At 36.5% G+C, this 19,155-nt stretch overlaps 1 protein-coding gene across 1 annotated transcript in view; it reads right to left on the minus strand.

Moving 5' to 3' along the window:
- Positions 1 to 317: 317 nt before the first annotated feature.
- The window catches only part of LOC150099906 (BRCA1-associated RING domain protein 1-like), a 143,275-nt gene continuing 124,437 nt past the window's right edge, over positions 318 to 19,155 (minus strand). Inside the window, exons 10-11 of the mRNA XM_090403082.1 lie at positions 10,369 to 10,490; positions 318 to 795 (exon numbers count right to left, since the gene is read on the minus strand). Coding sequence (XP_090259208.1) covers positions 463 to 795; positions 10,369 to 10,490 — 455 coding nt within the window. The 3' untranslated portion in view covers positions 318 to 462. The remainder of the gene's footprint in view (positions 796 to 10,368; positions 10,491 to 19,155) is intronic.

Consider the following 19,155-nt stretch of genomic DNA (forward strand, 5'->3'; position numbering starts at 1 on the left):
ATCTGATCTCTCTCTCACCACCAACAAATGCTGTTCTGTCCTCCTTATCACCAGCACCCCCCCCCCACACACACAAACATCAAGTTGACAATTACAATTCAAAAATTTCGGATTATACATACAGAGCTCAAAACATGAGAGTACAGCATGAAATAGTAGCTAAATACTATTATTTTAGAGAAGAAACAAATCCAGAAGTGTTTTATGCCTTTACTGAAAGGTTAATTGCTGATATAACCAAAAGTTTAATGTTGATATTTAAAAACAGCCATGAAATGTTTTTAAATAATTTTATATTTTTTTTTTACTAATATTTATAAAAATTTTGGTTAAATATCAATTTCTCATATCACATCAAAAACAGATTGCTTTCAAGTAGTTTACTTCAAAAATACTCAGTACAGTAATTTTACAAACAGTAAGTACAAGGACAAAATATTCCTATCAACAATAAGATGAAGTTTAATCAGTATTTAGTGGTAGGAGTTTAAATGCACTAATACTGTCAAGTATCCACTGTACAGAAACACACTGAATGTTGCTGGACTCATGAAAGTGACGAGGTGGACTTCCTGCATATATAATAAAGTAGCTGACATGAGAAAAGATGCTATCAGATGGCATGTGGTAAGGTACAGTTGGGACTTGCAGTTGCATTATTTCTGGACGAGGTTCTCGAATTAGTACTGTACCTCCTCCCTGGTGGATGAGAATTGTTAAGATGTTCTTTGGAGGTGAGGGTGGTTTGAAGGATCCATACAAGAAGAAGTGACAGCCATTAAATAAAGGTGGAAACTGCAAATAAAAATGTAAAGTTAAATATCTTTTGTTTGCCAAATATCTACAATATTTTGCAAAAACAAATGGATATTACAACAAAATCCCTTTATCTTCATGGCTAAATTACCAATTTCAACTCAAGAAATATGAATCAACCATAAATTTTCTATAAAGAATTCCATATGATGATTGCATGTAACATGATTTAGTTAACAGTCCATATTGGCCCAAAAGAGACAAAAGTATACACCTCTACATAGGTTCTATCCAGAAGTTCCCTAACTGGTTCCAAGAATTGTGATGGACAGAACTGACTTGTTACTATGAATTGTTTCATAGTATAAAATAAAGTGCCAAGTTTGATATCTCAGATTTTGATATCAGTTTTAATGCCACTTTCTTTCTGCAATTTCAAAAAAGAACATATAGTTCTTTTTTGAGATTGCAGAACCCTACATAAAAGTATTTTTTACCAGAATCCCTAGGAAAATTTTCATAAAAATATCAGAATGGAATTATGACAACCGTTACCAGCAAATTATTTTAATCATTAATACATATGACATAATATTACAAATAACAAAGCAACATAACTGTTCAACAAATAAATCAATTCAATAAAAATGAGTAGTTTCCACTATAGTCAAGATGTTTCTTGGGGGGGAAACTACATCTAATGCATGTTGTAAATATTAGTATGCTCTAGGGAATCCCTACAAGTTTTTGCAAAAACCTAGGACAGTATTTCTTAGTGTTACACATAACCCTAGGGGGGGGGGATGCAAAAGGAATTTAAGGAGTACAAAGCAAATCTTCTCGTAGACAGGCTTATACGTTGGTTATGCATTATTAAAACACTTAAGGAATAGAACAACGTAGTTAAGGATATAAATTAAATTAAACTTTAATAAATATTTTCCGATATTTCGGCAACGTCACGTTGCCATTTTCTAAAGGAACTTACAAAAAAGTTACGTGCACGTAGGCACTACAACACAGAAACTGGGAATGAAGAGATGAAGCTATTGTTCTCTTAACAGTCCTGATGGTGCCCTCTAGCGGGCTAAGTAGGTGTTCTTGGCCGTTGGGCTGAAGATCTGCAGATGTAGGCCTCCCAAATTTGGGGCAGTCGCATACAACCAAATTTGTTGAGGTTTGGAGAATTTCTTAGGGCTGAGGCTGATTCCATAAAGAATCTTTCAAATTTGTATTTGCTACGGTGTATCACTGTAGCTTTCTTCCACTGTATTCTGTGGCGTGTATCCAGAGCATGGTCCGCAAGCCCAGAATGACTGTATTTGTGAAAACGGATGTAGTCCTTGTGTTCCGAAATTCTGATATTCGCTGTTCTGCCTGTTTGGCCAAAGTAAGACAGTTTACAACTGCAAGGGACCTGGTAAACACCAGGTAGGTCTAGGGGAAGTGGTTGGTCTTTAGTGGAGCGGATAAGGGATGCCAATTTTCTGTAAGGTTTGTAACAGGAGGTCAGGTCATGTTTTTTTAAGATTTTGGTAATCTTTTCCGAGGTGCCTCGGATGTAGGGAATGGTGATGGATTTAGAGTAATCCTTGTTGTGGGGGGGGGGGGGATCTGTGGTTTGTAGGTTCTAATATTTTTTTGGGGGGGAGGGTAACCATTGGCTGAGAAAGTGTTGAGGATGTGATTTAGTTCAGTGTTTAGGGCCAAGTCGTTTGAACAGATTAGTTTAGCCCTGTTGTATAGTGTTTTCACTACTCCATATTGTTGTGAGGGTGGGTGGGTGGTGGGATTGTTGGTGAATGTATCTGCCTGTATGGGTGGTTTTTCTGTAAACTGAGAAAACCAAGGATCCATTAGGCTGGCGGGTGACTAGTGTGTCTAGGAAAGGGAGGCTGTTGTTTTCCTCTTTTTCCAGAGTGAATTTGATTCTGGGGTGTTCGTTGTTTAAGTGTGTTAAGAAGGAGAGAAGCGTTTCAGAGCTTCTCTCCTCCTTTCATTCTGGGCTTGCGGACCATGCTCTGGATACACGCCACAGAATACGGTGGAAGAAAGCTACAGTGATACACCGTAGCAAATACAAATTTGAAAGACTCTTTATGGAATCAGCCTCAGCCCTAAGAAATTCTCCAAACCTCAACAAATTTGGTTGTATGCGACTGCCCCAAATTTGGGCGGCCTACATCTGCAGATCTTCAGACCAACGGCCAAGAACACCTACTTAGCCCACTAGAGGGCACCATCAGGACTGTTAGGAGAACAATAGCTTCATCTCTTCATTCCCAGTTTCCGTGTTGTAGTGCCTACGTGCACGTAACTTTTTTGTAAGTTCCTTTAGAAAATGGCAACGTGACGTTGCCGAAATATCGGAAAATATTTATTAAAGTTTAATTTAATTTATATCCTTAACTACGTTGTTCTATTCCTTAAGTGTTTTAATAATACAAAGCAAATAAATTAAAAAAATGTTTTTTTTTATATTTTTGTCACAGATAAGTGCAGATCTATTCTATAATTAATTTTTCAGTAACTAAAATATTGAAAGGATATTTTACATGCCACAAAACAAAATGTGTTTTGTGGCATGTATCGACTGATTTATGTTAGGACTACCCCTGGATGTCGGCACAACTGTGTTTCAACCACATGATTTGAAATGTTCGCATTAAAAGTTTAAAATTCAAAACAGCTCACACTCTCCACTAAGTTTCATCATCTTATTAAACTTTTTTTACTGAAAATTTAAATTTCATAATTTTTGTTTCTACTCTATGTATATTGGATCCATATAACTAAAAATGATAATTATTCAGCAGCCAATGTAAAACTTTTATGCTTCCATATTTGACTATTTCTGATTGATATCATCTACTTCAGCATTTCTCTATTTTTTCTGATGGCTTTTAAACCTCGAAGATTGTTATGCACTCCTTGAATATTTTCTACTACTATTCTATCACTGCTTGTTTCATTTAACAAACTTTCAAAGTAATTACTCCACACTATTCTGGATTTAAAAGTGTAATAAATATTATTTGGATTTAAATCTTATAGACAACTGAATAGTATATATTTTTCAAATTGTAATAATAGTACATTGTTACACCCTGATATCTTAAGAATGTAAAATTCTCAGTTATCATGGTCTAACATGAAGAGCAAATAAATTAAAAACTCTGCATGAAAGATAGATGAATTATTTAAAAGAAAAAGAAATATTCTTGCATCCAATAAAATATATAAAATATAAAGGCGTTTGTTGAACTAACTAACAAATAGAAAGAATATATTAATGTTGTAATATGATATCATCATCATCAAATTCCTGCCATGTACCCTCAAGGGGTGTACAGGATATGACAGTACTACATGAAAAAATTACATCATTACTAACTTCCTATTTACAATTTTCCTCCAAATCAGTCTGTTACTTGTCAAGACTCCAACATTATCAGATCTTATATTTCTATCGTCTAAGGCACTTTGTACCGTATCAATCCACCTATATCTTGGTCTTCCTCTGGGTCGTTTTCCTGCCAACATGGCAGAGAACACTTGTTTTGCTAATCTTTCCTCTCCCATTCTATTTAAGTGACCATACCATCTGAGATTAGCTCTGCTAACGCATTCCTGAATGCTGACAATGTCAAGTTCTTTCCTAATATCCTCATTTTTAATATGATATTGCCATTGATGCCATCTGTTCACACCTCTAATCTTTCTCAGGACTCTCATTTCTGCGGTCTCTAGTCTTTGGTCAAGTGTTTTACTTCTGACCCAGCTCTCAGATCCATAAGTTAAAATTGGTTTGAACACAGTCTTGTATACAGCTAATTTAGTGTTCCGACTAATTTCTTTCTTATTCCATATGAATTTATTCAATTGACTTCCCACGATACCAGCTTTGCTGATTCTGTTGTCTATTTCTATATTTAGTTTACCATCTTCAGTAAAAATTGTGCCTAAGTAGCTGAAATGTTTTACTTGTTCCACAGGTTCTCCATTCACAACACAGTTGACATTTTCAATGATTCTGCCTATTTTCATTGTCTTTGTCTTTTTATTGCTGACCTTCATACCATATCTATTACAACAGCTATTCAATTTAGTCAGAGAATCTTGCAGACTTGTAGCGGATTTATTTAGAAGTATAACATCATCCGCATAAAGCAAAGAGCTGACATTAACATCTCCAATTTTGATATCATGTTTAATACCACTTTCCTTCATAATGTGATCCATATAGATAATGAATAACAGAGGGGATAATGTACATCCTTGTCTCACACCAGATTTAACATTAAACCATCTTCCTGTACTTCCTTCAATTCTAACTGCTGACTCACAACTCAAATAAAGACTAAGTATTGCTTGATATAAAGCCCCATTGACACCATATAACTGCAGCGTATTGAATAGCTTCTCTCTTGGCACCTTGTCATATGCCTTTTCCAAATCGACAAAACTTAAATACAGATCTTTGTTATATTCCCATGCTTTCTCGACTATTTGTCGTAAAGTGAAGATCTGATCCTGACAGCCTCTATTTGGCCTGAATCCAGCTTGTTCTTCACCAAGCTTTTCTTCCACAATTCTTCTCAACCGTTTCTCAAGTATACTTGCATAGATCTTGCCAGGAACACTCAGTAGGGAAATACCTCTGTAATTCTCACATTCAGTTTTATTTCCCTTTTTATATATGGGTACTATGAGAGCTCTACTCCAATCATCGGGAATTCGTCCCTCTGTCCAGGCTTTCTGAACTATGCAGTGCAGCCACTGTAAGACTCTTATACCACCATACTTCAGCATTTCTGGTCGAATATCATCTACTCCTGCTGCCTTTCCACATTTTAAGCCTTTGATGGCTTTTTCTACTTCAAGTATGGATATGTATTCCTGACTGCATGCCTGGTCAGTGTTTTTTATCACTGTGCTGTCATCACTGCTTGTTTCATTTAGCAGTTTTTCAAAGTAATTACTCCATACTTCAAGGATATCTTTTTCTCCTGTTTTCATTTCACCTTTATCATCTCTAATTCCTTTTACAGCATTCTTTCCTCCATTCCTTAGCTTCTTCAACAACCTCCAGAATATTTTGCCACCTTCTTGATATTTATTTTCTATATTCTTGCCAAAGTCCTCCCATGACTTTTGTTTAGCTAGTTTTACACACTGTTTAGCTTTCTTACAATTGTCTCTGTATTCTGTAAGAGTAAAAGCTGACTTATTTGTCAGGAACCCCTGATATGCTTTCTTCTTTTCCTTCACTGCCTCTTTAACTTCCTGTGTCCACCAGGGAGTTCTGATTTTTTTATCTTTGCACACAACCTCACCACATGCCTCTCTGGCAGAATCAATCAATGTTTCCTTCAGAGTTTGCCACTGAATCTCCAAGGTTTGATTCCTGTTCTCAAACTCTTTCATTTTCTTTTCAATAATATTTCTGTATTTTAGTCTACAGTTTACATCTGAGAGCTGCTCAACTTTTATTCGCTTTAAAACTTTCTTACATGTTATTCTTTTCAATATGAAATTCAATTTTATCCTGCTCAAGACTAAATAGTGATCACTTCCAATTTCAAATCCTCTGTACACTCTGGTGTCCTGCACCAGGGAGAAAACATCACTATCAACAATAACATAGTCAATGAGACTTTTCTTATTCCTAGCCTCTTCTCTCCATGTGAATTTGTGCACATTTTTATGTTGGAACATGGTGTTAGTAATAACCAGTCCATGTCCTGAGCAGAAATCCAACAGATATTTGCCATTATTATTAGCTTTGCTCTTTTCTCCAAATTTTCCCAAAATATTTTTGTATGTCTCACAATCATTTCCTACTCTACTATTTAGATCCCCAACAAGGACCAACTTTTCATTTTTCATTGTGTCAGTTGCTTTTTCTAAAGCCTCAAAAAATTCCTCCACTTCTACCTTAGTAGAACCTTCTGTGGGACCATAGGCACAAATAAGTCTCATTGTCCAGTTCCCCATTCTCATATTTGCCCACATTACTCTACTTGAGACTGACTGCCATTCAAGAAGATTAGCCTCGTATTTTGTGTTGAATACTATGGCTACTCCTTCTTTTCCTTGATTGTTATTGCCTGAATATAACATTTTGTATTTATTGCTCAGAAAGATCTCACCAGTTTTGGTCTTTTTTGTTTCAGTCACCCCTATTATGTCGATCTGGTACTTATCTAATTCCTCAGCTAGCTCCATTTCTTTGCCATTCAGGCTTCTTACGTTGATAGTACCGATCTTTAACTCTGGTGATGTTGAGTTGGGGTTTGTTTTCAGATTTGTTCCAGTAGCTGACTTTTCGCTGTTCGCCCTGGTTCCCTGGCGAAAACAACGGGGGCCTTGTTTAACCGGGCGACGCCCCAGCCGGCATGAAATTTTGTCATGTTGTACCATCATTTTTTATATTGGTTTAACCAATAAGAATACAATTTGGTCGGCTAAATCCCAAATTGCCAGCCCATCCTCGTTCGTTCAGTATCAAAGTAGATACCCAACAGGGTGCACCACGAGAAGGTGAGGATTGGACATTAGGTCAGAAGCCCTGGTCGGTTCTCCGCATTCCTTTAAAGGCTATGTGGAGGTCTCCTCTCAGTTATACAGCTATCTAAGTAAGACAGAAAAGGATTAGTCATAAGAAATGGTATGTGAGAGGCTAGAGATTAAATTCATAGAAAAATTTTGGAAAGGGGATTAAATTAGAAGCTAGCAAAAGAAAAACAACAGACAATCGCTTAGGGTCAATTCCCGGATTGAGACATCGTTTGGCTCGCCGACCAAAGAACGTTTGGCAGAAAAAACGCCACCCTAATTGGTCGGTGAAGTAAAATCAAGAAGGGGCGGAGAAAAGAAGTTAAAGAGGGTGCCGTTAGGAGAGCAAGTATAAAAGGGTTGGACCCCCCCCCCAATGGGCTTTTGGAGACTTTTAGCCTTTTAGACCTTTTTGGCTTTTGGTTTTGGTTCTGTTCCAGGAGAGTTCTTCGCGAGCTCCTTCGTAGGGGTTTCACGGTGTTTTCCTGAGTGGCGAGATTGGAGTTATATCTCCGTCGTCACAACACGGAAACAAAAGTGAGCGGAATCTCGGTTCCATATTTCCGATGTAAGAAGCGAAGAATGCCATATAGTCAAGGAAAATAAAGCATATTCTTTGTGTTTCAACTTCAATGACAACCACGAATAAGGGAAAGCTGTAAAGAAACCGATATCCATGTCGCGAGTTGCACAGCCGTTATTTAGACGATTCAAAGTGTGTCCTGAATAACAAAAGGTAAAGACCGCATAGGCAAAGTTCAATTCAAAAAGGGAACATAGGAGAAGCAGATTATCGGAGAGGTTATACCAGGATACTTCAATCAGAAAAAGATAGAGGCCCATATGGAAAACTCAGAAAAGAAAGGTACTGTAAATTATATCTCGTGTTAACTAAGATTCGTCTGTATTAGTTATCATTATTCTAATACTGAACTGTTGAAGTGACCAAGAGAACAATACTAGGACTTTAGTATCTGACAGAATATATTGAAAGTAAGCTGGCTAGTGTTAATGTTATATGAGTAATTAAGTGTCCCGAGAATTTTGCATGTCTATTATATTGTATAAGAAAGTTTAGTTAAGCTACTTAAGTTTGGATAGTTAAATAGTGTGAATTAATCTTATATGTCCGTGTCAAATGAATTTATGTGTTGAATGTGTATGGCGGCATGATCATAATACCCATTATAGGATCATAGCTTAATTATTTACGATAAGCCAATGTCAGTTTGTAAATATTTAGTATAGCATTGAATTGAGTAATAACTAATGTTTGAATTGTACTATGTTAAGGAATTTAATAAACCTTTTGTCCAATGATAAAACAGTTGTCTGAAATTGCTATCCAATGCACCACTTGAAAATTACGAACCTAATCACGCAGGAAATTAATGTGTTAAGAAACGAGATAAAGTGTCACGACTGCAACATAGTTACACTTTCTAACATATTTCAGTTCTTTCTCCTGTTTTTGCATATAATATCTTAAACTAAATGTCCCAAAAGGCACAGTATAAATACAAATATTAGGGATACTAAGGGGAGAAATAACTTAGATATTAGTAAAAATTTTGGTGATATCTCGAGCATAGATAATAGTAGAATGTAGATAAGCGGAAATTATTAGATAGAATAAAAATCATAAAATGGGACACAACAACATCGTGTTTATAGAAACTGCATCGACTTACATAAATACAGTTTTTACTAGTTAAATGGTCATTTTCAATGGTTCATTAGATATTTTGTTGTATTGCGCCATTTATCATTCCCATGGGTTTCTGTATAATGGGATAGTTGCTAGAGATCAAGTTCCTAAAAAATCACTGTGATCCAGAGAACTGAAATGGGACTGGGAAGAATAAATGGGAGTTGTGACAAATCAGTTAGACTCATTCAACAGGAACTGATAGCCAGGTGCCCCTAAAAAGAAGCCCTTGTTAACAAAAAGATTGGCTTGGTTAAATTGGTGCAAAGAGCATGCCAAATGGACCCCTGATCAGTAAAAAAGAGTAATTTTTTCTCACAAGAAAGGGTTTAACCTGCAGAGTGCTGACAGTTCAAAGACTATCAGGAGAAAAATTCAACCCTGACTATTTGGTGTCCACAGTCAAATTCTCAGCCAGTCATATGATCTAGGGCTGCATGTCATAACATGGTGTTGATCACCTGCATTTCACAAAAGATTCAGTGAATGGCACAAGTGTACAGAAAATTTTAAAAGAATTGCTGCCTACTATCAGAGACCACATGACCATAATGACGAACTGCATCTTTCAGGATGACTCTGCTCCTTGTCACAGGACAAAAAAGTAAGTAATGCTATTATAACCCTAAAATGTACTATACCAATTGAGTTTTAGTACTTGAAAAAAGCTTTAATTTATGTTGTAGGTTAATAAGTGACTCAATGAACAATCATTTCAGCCACTACTGTGGCCAGGAAACAGCCTAGATCTCAACCCCATTGCAAATTTGCATTACCAAATGGAGACTGAAATATATAAGAAGAAGCAATCAACACTTCAGGAGCTCTAAGAAGCCATTATAAAGGTATGGAATCATGAATTGAGAGAGTTGCATCTATTAGGACATTGATTTTGTCAATGCCCTGCCAATGACAAGCTGTAATAAAAGCAAGAGGAGGAGGACCCATGAAATACTAAACAACAAAAAGTGAATTTTTAGCTTTCATTATTAGTAAAACTGTGTAGTTGAATTTTATTTTTATTTTATTTCGTTTTTCCAGTGAAAATATCATTGTCTATTCCATTTTGAAATATTCAAGTTTGTTGTCATTTCCTAATTATGTTACATCTTGCACTAAAATGATGCAAATATTAATCAAAAATAAAATGTCATATTATCTTCTTCACTATTTATGACAATTATTGTGTTATTATCCCTTTTCAAATAGGCATTCAAATTTAATTACGAAAAAAACATGACTACAGCAGGTGATGCAGTTTCTATGAACATGAGTGTATGTTTTGTTAAATCAGGAAAATTGATATTTAAAAAAAAAAAAAAAAACTGTATAAAAATAAACTTTACCTGTTGCTGAGAATTAATTCTTGCTCTCATAGGTCCTCTACTGTCACGTTGTTGTACGGTTCCAGGCACTTCGAATACTTCTTCGTCAATTTTCTGCTTGTATTCCAGGCAAATCTCAACCCCTAAGATGAAAAGAGCAGCCATTTTTAATGAAGGAGAAAAATTAATTATTATTAGAATTTAAGAAAATTGATCTCCTTCCCACACACCGATCTATATTTACAACTAGATTTTGGGCTTTTCAAATATCAGCCAACATTCTCTCACTTTTGTATAGGAGAAAAAAAGTTCATTAGACATACATCAGTTTGAACAATACTTGCAACTTAGGTTGTAAGTATGTAGGTGATAAATACATTTTAGGTTATACCTTGATTTTTGAAATGAAGATAATTATAACACGTTCACACTGGGCTAAGTTTAACATGTCGCACATCTGGCAGTAGTTCACTTGACCTTTTAACATATCTGTACTGATTTGAACAGGCAAGCAGGCACATTTCTCACATTCTCAATCTACCCTATATATATAAAATGATAATCATTTTTTTGTCACGTTTTGAAACTCAGTGCTACCCTGAGTGTCGAGTCTTCAAAATTCGAGTCATCAGAATTCATGGAGAACCGACCTACCAGTCCGGAACTCAGGGGTTGGGCGCCAGGGGAACAAAACCGCCCCTTTCGAATCTTCAAAATTAGAGTCATCAGAATTCAAGGAGAACCGGCCTACAGTTTGGAACACAGGGGGATTGGGCACCATAGGCACGTAGCACCCCCTAGTATATATATATATGTGTGTGTGTGTGTGTGTGTGACATCATGCCATGTTCAAATTTTTTCTTTTCAACAGAATTTTCATGTAAAACTAATATTTTTGAACTGTCTTTGTGGTATAGAAAATATCTCAAATGTAATGTTTTCTGATTTCATTATGGAAAATTATGGAGACAACTACTTCAGTGTTAAAGCAAAACTTTAGTTTAATATAAACCAAAATGAACTCTCGACATTTCGACCTACACATCAAGGTAATCATCTGGAGCATACATATATACAGAAAAACAAGGTGCACTAAAATCTACATGGTTTGCTAAAATTACTGACCAATCGTTACAACAATTATTGGCCTGACATCTGGTGGAAAAAAAAAAATACTTTACCACATCAAAGCTAGAGTCCTATTATTATTATTATCTATTAGGTCACAAAATTAAATGGGGCTGCAGAGCAACATATATATATATATAAAATAAATTAAAATCATCATCATCATCAAATTCCTGACATGTACCCTCAAGGGGTGTACAGGATATGATAGTACTACATGAAAAATTTACATCATTACTAACTTCCTATCTACAATTTTCCTCCAAATCAGTCTGTTACTTGTCAAGACTCCAACATTATCAGATCTTATATTTCTATCAATCTAAGGCACTTTGTACCGTATCAATCCACCCATACCTTGGTCTTCCTCTGGGTCGTTTTCCTGCCAACCTGGCAAAGAACACTTGTTTTGCTAATCTTTCCTCTCCCATTCTGCTTAAGTGACCATACCACCTGAGATTAGCTCTGCTAATGCATTATTGAATGCTGACAGTGTCAAGTTATTTCCTAATATCCCCGTTTTTAATATAATATTGCCATCGATGCCATCTGTTCACGCCTCTAATCTTTCTCAGGACTCTCATATCTGCAGTGTCTAGTCTGGAATCTTGCAGACTTGTAGCGGATTTATTTAGAAGTATAACATCGTCTGCATAAAGCAAAGAGCTGACATTAACATCTCCAATTCTGATATCATGTTTAATACCACTTTCCTTCATAATGTGATCCATATAGTACATCCTTGTCTCACACCAGATTTAACATTAAACCATCTTCCTGTACTTCCTTCAATTCTAACTGCTGACTTACAACTCAAATAAAGACTAAGTATTGCTTGATATAATGCCCCATGACACCATATAATTGTAGCGTATTGAATAGTTTATCTCTTGGTACCTTGTCATATGCCTTTTCCAGATCGACAAAACTTAAATACAGATCTTTATTATATTCCCATGCTTTCTCAACTATTTGTCGTAAAGTGAAGATCTGATCCTGACAGCCTCTATTTGGCCTGAATCCAGCTTGTTCTTCACCAAGCTTTTATTCCACAATTCTTCTCAACCGTTTCTCAAGTATACTTGCATAGATCTTGCCAGGAACACTCAGTAGGGAAATACCTCTGTAATTCTCACATGCAGTTTTATTTCCCTTTTTATATATGGGTACTATGAGAGCTCTACTCCAATCATCGGGAATCGTCCCTCTGTCCAGGCTTTCTGAACTATGCAGTGCAGCCTCTGTAAGACTCTTATACCACCATACTTCAGCATTTCTGGTTGAATATCATCTACTCCTGCTGCCTTTCCACATTTCAAGCCTTTGATGGCCTTTTCTACTTCAAGTATGGGTATGTGTTCTTGACTGTATGCCTGTTGAGTGTTTTTTTACCACTCTGCTATCACTGCTTGTTTCATTTAACAATTTTTCGAAGTAATTACTCCTTACTTCAAGGATATCTTTTTCTCCATGTCTAAGCTTCTTCAACAACCTCCAGAATATCTTACCACCTTCTTGATATTTATTTTCTATGTTCTTGCCAAAGTCTTCTCATGACTTTTGTTTAGCTAGTTTTACACAGTGTTTAGCTTTCTTACATTTGTCTCTGTATTCTCTAAGAGTACAAGCTGACTTTTTCCCAGGAACATTTGATATGCTTTCTTCTTTTCCTTCACTGCCTCTTCAACTTCCTGTGTCCACCATGGAGTTCTGATTTTTCTATCTGTACAGACAACCTCACCACATGCCTCTCTGGCTGAATCAATCAGGGTTTTCTTCAAGGCTTGCCAATGAATCTTCAAGGTTTGGTTCCTGTTCTCGAACTCTTTCATTTTTTCTTCAATAATCTTTGTGTATTTTAGTCTACAGTTCACATCTGAGAGCTCCTCAACTTTTATCCACTTCAAAACTTTCTTACATGTTATTCTTTTCAATATGAAATTCAATTTTATCTTGCTCAAGACTAAATAGTGATCACTTCCAATTTCAAATCCTCTGTATGCTCTGGTGTCCTGCACCAGGGAGAAAACATGACTATCGACAATAACATAAGGAGAAAGGTGTTACACAGGCCAGAAGGGAAACAAGTGTGGTAAGAAAAGCAAAAGCAAATTATCAAAGAACATTAGCCATGCAGGCTAAAGAGAATCCCAAACAGTTTTTTCGATATGTTGCAAATAAAAGAAAAAATGTATACGGCAGATTGATTTTAAAGAATGCCGATGGTAGGGAGGTAACCGAATCAGTTGATATAGTAGAATTACTGAGTGAGCAAAGGGGGGTCTGCAATTCATGTATACTAATGCTAGGAGTATTAGGAACAAGAAGGAAGAATTTTTGGCCTTGGTTGGCACTTCCAGACCACAGGTTATTGGCATTAGTGAAACATGGCTGACTGAAGATGATATAGCTAGTGAGATTGAATGTGAGGGGTATAGTGTGTTCAGGAATGACAGGGAGAATAAAATGGGTGGAAGAGTATTATTGATGATAGCTGATGAGCTGCAGCCAAGGAGAATAGAAGTTGAATTACAGGATAGAGAAAAGTGCACATTTGAAGTCATTTGGTGTGGGATTGTGGCTAGCAGAACTAAATATACAATTGGGTGCAGCTATAGACCAGGTGATGGAAAAGATGGTGGTGACAGTATGCACAAGCAAATAGAAGAAATGAGTGGAAGGAGGGTAATTATTATGGGAGATTTCAACTATGGTCGCATTGATAGGAGTGAGGAGAGGACACACGGGAGGAAGGAATTGGGTTTTATGCAGTTATTAAAGGATAACTATCTGCGACAGCATGTAATGGAAAATACTAGGGGTCAGAGAGTGCTTGACCTAGTAATTACATCTGAGGATTTGGCTGTAACAAATATGACCACATTGCCACCAATTTGTGAGAGTGATCATAGGGTCTTGACTTGGGAGGTGGCTAAAGGTGTGGAATTTTCAATTAAGACAGGGTACATGTGGAATTATTGAGCTGGAAAGTATGACAAGCTTAGGAGTTTGATTGGTTCAGTGCCATGGCATGTACAACTGCAAGGACTAGAACTTGATAGTGCATGGGAGGAGGCAGTTAAGAAGTGTTTGCATGAAGCAATGGCTGACTGTATACCTAGAGTCCGAATAATAAATCAAGTAGGGGTTAAATGGATGAATAATACCATTAAGCTTGAGCTGCAAAAAAAGAAACAACTGTGGAGGGAATTTAAGGAGAAAGGTGACCGGCAGGCATATGAACGGTATAAAGCGCAGGCCAGAAGGGTAACGAGTGTGGTAAGAAAAGCAAAAAAGGATTACGAAAGAACACTGGCCATGCAGGCTAAAGAGAATCCTAAACAGTTTTTTAGATATGTAGCAAGTAAAAGGAAAAATGTACATGGCAGAATGATTTTAAAGAATGCCGATGGTAGGGAGGTAACTGAATCAGTTGATATAGTTGAGTTACTGAGTGAGCACTTTGCAAGTATATATCAACCAGGTGGTGACATTGCAGAAACAAATAAACCAGTAGATTATACAGGAATTGTGGTGAATGAAGTGGAGGTGAGAAGTCTATTGCATAACCTCAATGTCAATACATCCGTGGGATTGGATGGTATACCAGCTCATGTCGTATGAGAAGCAGCTAAAGAATTGTCAGTACCCTTGACCATTTTGTTTAATTTGAGTCTCGGGTCTGGGTTAGTCCCGAGGGGGTGGAAAGAGGGGAAAATAGTTACACTGTATAAAGGTGGTTCCAAAACTGCTGTTGTAAATTACCGACCGATTAGCATATCAGGAATCATTGTCAAGGTCTTAGAGAAATTAGTCAAGAAAAGAATACAGGATTGGATAGATGAAAATGGGATATTGTATGGGGGACAACATGGTTTTGTGAAGGGTAGATTGTGCCTCAGTAACTTGCTCACATTTTATAACACAGTGACGGCTGAACTGGATAGGGGTAATGGGTTTACAGTGATACTACTGGACCTTGCCAAGGCCTTTGACAGAATACCACATGGAACCTTAATCAGTAAACTGGAGCAGATGGGGATAGATATAGGGTTGGTGAGATGGATAGGAGGGTGGTTGATGGAGAGATATCAGAGAGTAGTTTATTCAGGAGTAGAGTCCAAAAGACAGCCTGTGACTAGCGGTATGCTGCAGGGTTCTGTTCTTGGACTGCTACTGTTTAATTTGTTCATTAATGATATAGGAAAGGACCTGAGCGGAACTGTGCATCTGTTTGCAGATGATGCAAAGTTAGGTAGAGCAATAGTGAATGCTCAAGAAGTCAAAATTTTGCAAGATGATTTGGATAGTTTGGAGGACTGGGCTAAGGAGAATGGATGTCAATTTAATGTGGAAAAATGTAATGTTTTGCATTTTGGGGTGAAAAGTTTAGCAGCAGTATATCACATTGGTGGAACTGTACTCCGGGAGATTGACAAAGCCAGGGATTTGGGAGTGTTGGTGGATAGGGAGTTGAAGTTTAGGGGACACATCACAAAAGTGGCAAAATCAGCTCATCAAATCACTTGATTGCTGAAAAACACTTTAACGAGCAGAGACAAACAGGTTATTATTCCTCTGTATCGAGCCTTGATAAGACCTCATCTAGACTACTGTGCCCAGATATGGACGCCAGGGTTTCTTCTTGATGGGGAGTACGTGGAGAGGATCTAGAGACGAGTGACCAAGATAATAGCAGGACTAAGGAATGAACCTTATGAGAACAGGTTGAAAATCTGTGGGCTGCAGAAATTGGTTGATAGGCGGAAAAGGGGTGATATGATTGAGACATTCAAGTTACTGAAGGGTTTCTATAAGATTAATTCAGAAGATATTTTTGACAACAGGACTGGTAGTGGGAAGACTAGGGGCCATCCATGGAAGCTTGGTAAAAGTGTGTTTAGCAAAGGTGTCAGAGCTAGGTTTTTTACTTGGAGAGTGGAATAAGCTGCCAGAGTCTGTTGTGGGTGCCATGACTGTAAATGAGTTCAAGGAGAAGTATGATAGATACTGTGTGAATGTTGAATAGTTGTTCTTGACACGATGTTGGGCCTTCCTCGATGAGTCTAAGAACTCCTTGGAGCTGCCCATAATAATAATAATAGTCGATGAGACTTTTTTTTATTCCTTGCCTCTTCTCTACATGTGAATTTGTGCAGATTTTTATGCTGACATGGTGTTAGTAATAACCAGTCCATGTCCTGAGCAGAAATCCAACAAATATTTGCTATTATTACTGGCTTTGCTCTTTTCTCCAAATTTTCCCAAAATATTTTTGTATGTCTGACAATCATTTCCTACTCTGCTATTTAGATCCCCAACAAGTTCAAATTCTCAACAAGAAAAGACCAACTTTTCCTTTTTCATTGTGTCAGTTGCTTTCTCTAAAGCAGGGGTCTCCAAATTACGGCCCGTGATATGATTTTATCCAGCCTGCCAATTGGACTAATTTTTCAATAACAATCTGCAAAAAAAAAACACGGGGTGTTGATAGATTTCAAATGCATTAATTAAAATTGTGTTCAAAATATATTCCCGAATAGCAAAAAGTAACCGTGATCCAAGTTACGGTCTTTCTGACTGTAAAAGGTCGGTTAAAATGGACTAACGAAGAAAAAAAATTTATCTTGCATGAAATAAGAACACTTAAAAAAGTCAGTAAATACACGGTTAAAATGAACTAACGAGCAAAAAACAAAATTTCCCGATCTATATTCATTGACAAAAAACTCGAAGTTATATGAAATTTGAAAAAGTTACATGTAAACTGTCGGTGTATATTCGGTTGAAAAACTAACGACTAGCAAAAATTTAAACAAATTGTTTCCTGAATGAAAAAAAATGAATTCGGCTATTTCAAAAAAAAAAAAAAAAGGTATCAGTTCGCAAGTAGAAATTGTTGTGATAAGATTTTTTTTTTGGTAATTTTTACAAAATTTTTTTTGAAATAAATAACATTTTTTTATAATTATTTATAAATTTATTCTTTTTTATAGGGTTAACATGGATGGGAAAAAGCAAAGAAAAGTTGATCATGAATGTCGTGTGTTTAATGAAGAATAGGGTGTAAAATATTTCTTCATACGATCAAACTCAAAGGATAAAGCTGTATGTCTCATTTGTAAAGACACTGATGCTGTGTTGAAAGAATACAATATACGTCGACACTATGAAACAAAACACGCTTCAACTTTTTCGCAATTTAGAGAAAAGGAGCGTTCAGATAAATTTGAATCACTATGTCGTTGTTTGCATTCTCAGCAAGGCTTATTTACAAAAGAAAACCCCAGAAAATGAAGCCTTAACCTTGGTAAGCTACAAGGTTACTTATGTGTTGGCTAAAAAAGATAAACCATTCATCGATGGCAATATCATCAAAGAATGTATGATAGAAGCAGTGGCCGAGTTATGCCCAGAAAAACTTAATATTTTTAAAATAATGTCTTTCGCCAAATACTATTGCTCATCAGGTCGAAAATATGGGAAATAACATTATCCAGCAAGTTGCAAAAGCACAATGTTTTAGTCGGTATTCTCTCGCGCTGGATGAATCAACTGATATTTGTAATACCTCGCAACTTGGTATTTTTACGTGGCATTGACGATGAACTTAATGTCACACAGGAATTAGCGTCACTTCGCAGTATGCATGGTACTACAACAGGAGAAGATATCTTCAAAGAAATTCAAAAAAACACTAACAGAATATAATTTGGACTGGAATCGTCTGCAGTGCGTGACAGTTTCCATCAACTGTCACGCACTGCAGACGATTGGGGTTTGTTGGGCAAATCACAAAAGCTTGTGAGGATGCAGAAATATGAAAACCAATATTTCTTCAGTGTTATTCACCAACAATCACTTTGTGGAAATTACGTTGATATGAGCTGTGTCTTGAAACCTGTTATTTCTATGGTAAATTTCATTCGCTCTCATGCACTTAATCATCGTCAGTTTAGGTCTTTTCTCGAGGAATGCGATTCTAAATACGTTTACTTGACATATTATATGCTTTCCACAGCTAAGCCAGTTCGCTGGCTTAGCTGTGGAAAGGTTCTTTCATGCTTCTTTCATCTCAGGAATGAAATTGATATATTTCTTACCGAGAAAAACTGTTACGAACCACTTTTATCAGATACCATGTGGGTTTGGAAATTGGCATTTTTTGCAGATCTGGTGAACCACATGAACAATTTGAATTTAAAGTTGCAGGGTGAAAATAACTTAGTTTGTGATTTATTATCTCATATCGAGGCATTCAGAGCAAAGTTGATACTTCTGGAAGGCCATGTGAAAAATTGTAACTTTGCTCATATGCCATACTGTGCAGAATTGCATAAAAAGGGTGAAGCAGAATTTCCTTTCTCGTTTGCAAATTTAGTTATTTCAGATCTTAAACAACAATTTTGGAAGTGATCTGCTGATTTGGACGCCAATGCTAGGAAATAAGATTGTTTCAAAATCCGTTTGACTGTGTTGTTACTGATGTCCCAAGTCAACTTCAAATGGAAATTATTGAACTTCAGGCAAATGAACATGAAAGATAAATACAAGGAGGGGAACTTGATCGATTTTTATAAATTTTTGAACTCTGAGCAGTTTCCAAGTTTGAAGAAATTTGCTTTTAATTTTATCTCTATTTTGGGGACAACGTATCTTTGCGAACAAATTTTTTCCCGA

Source organism: Typopeltis vanoorti, chromosome 13 (genome assembly GCF_054136105.1).
Source record: "Typopeltis vanoorti isolate ZY-2024b chromosome 13, IOZ_Tvanoo_1.0, whole genome shotgun sequence".
NCBI classification, from domain to species: Eukaryota; Metazoa; Arthropoda; class Arachnida; order Uropygi; family Thelyphonidae; genus Typopeltis; species Typopeltis vanoorti.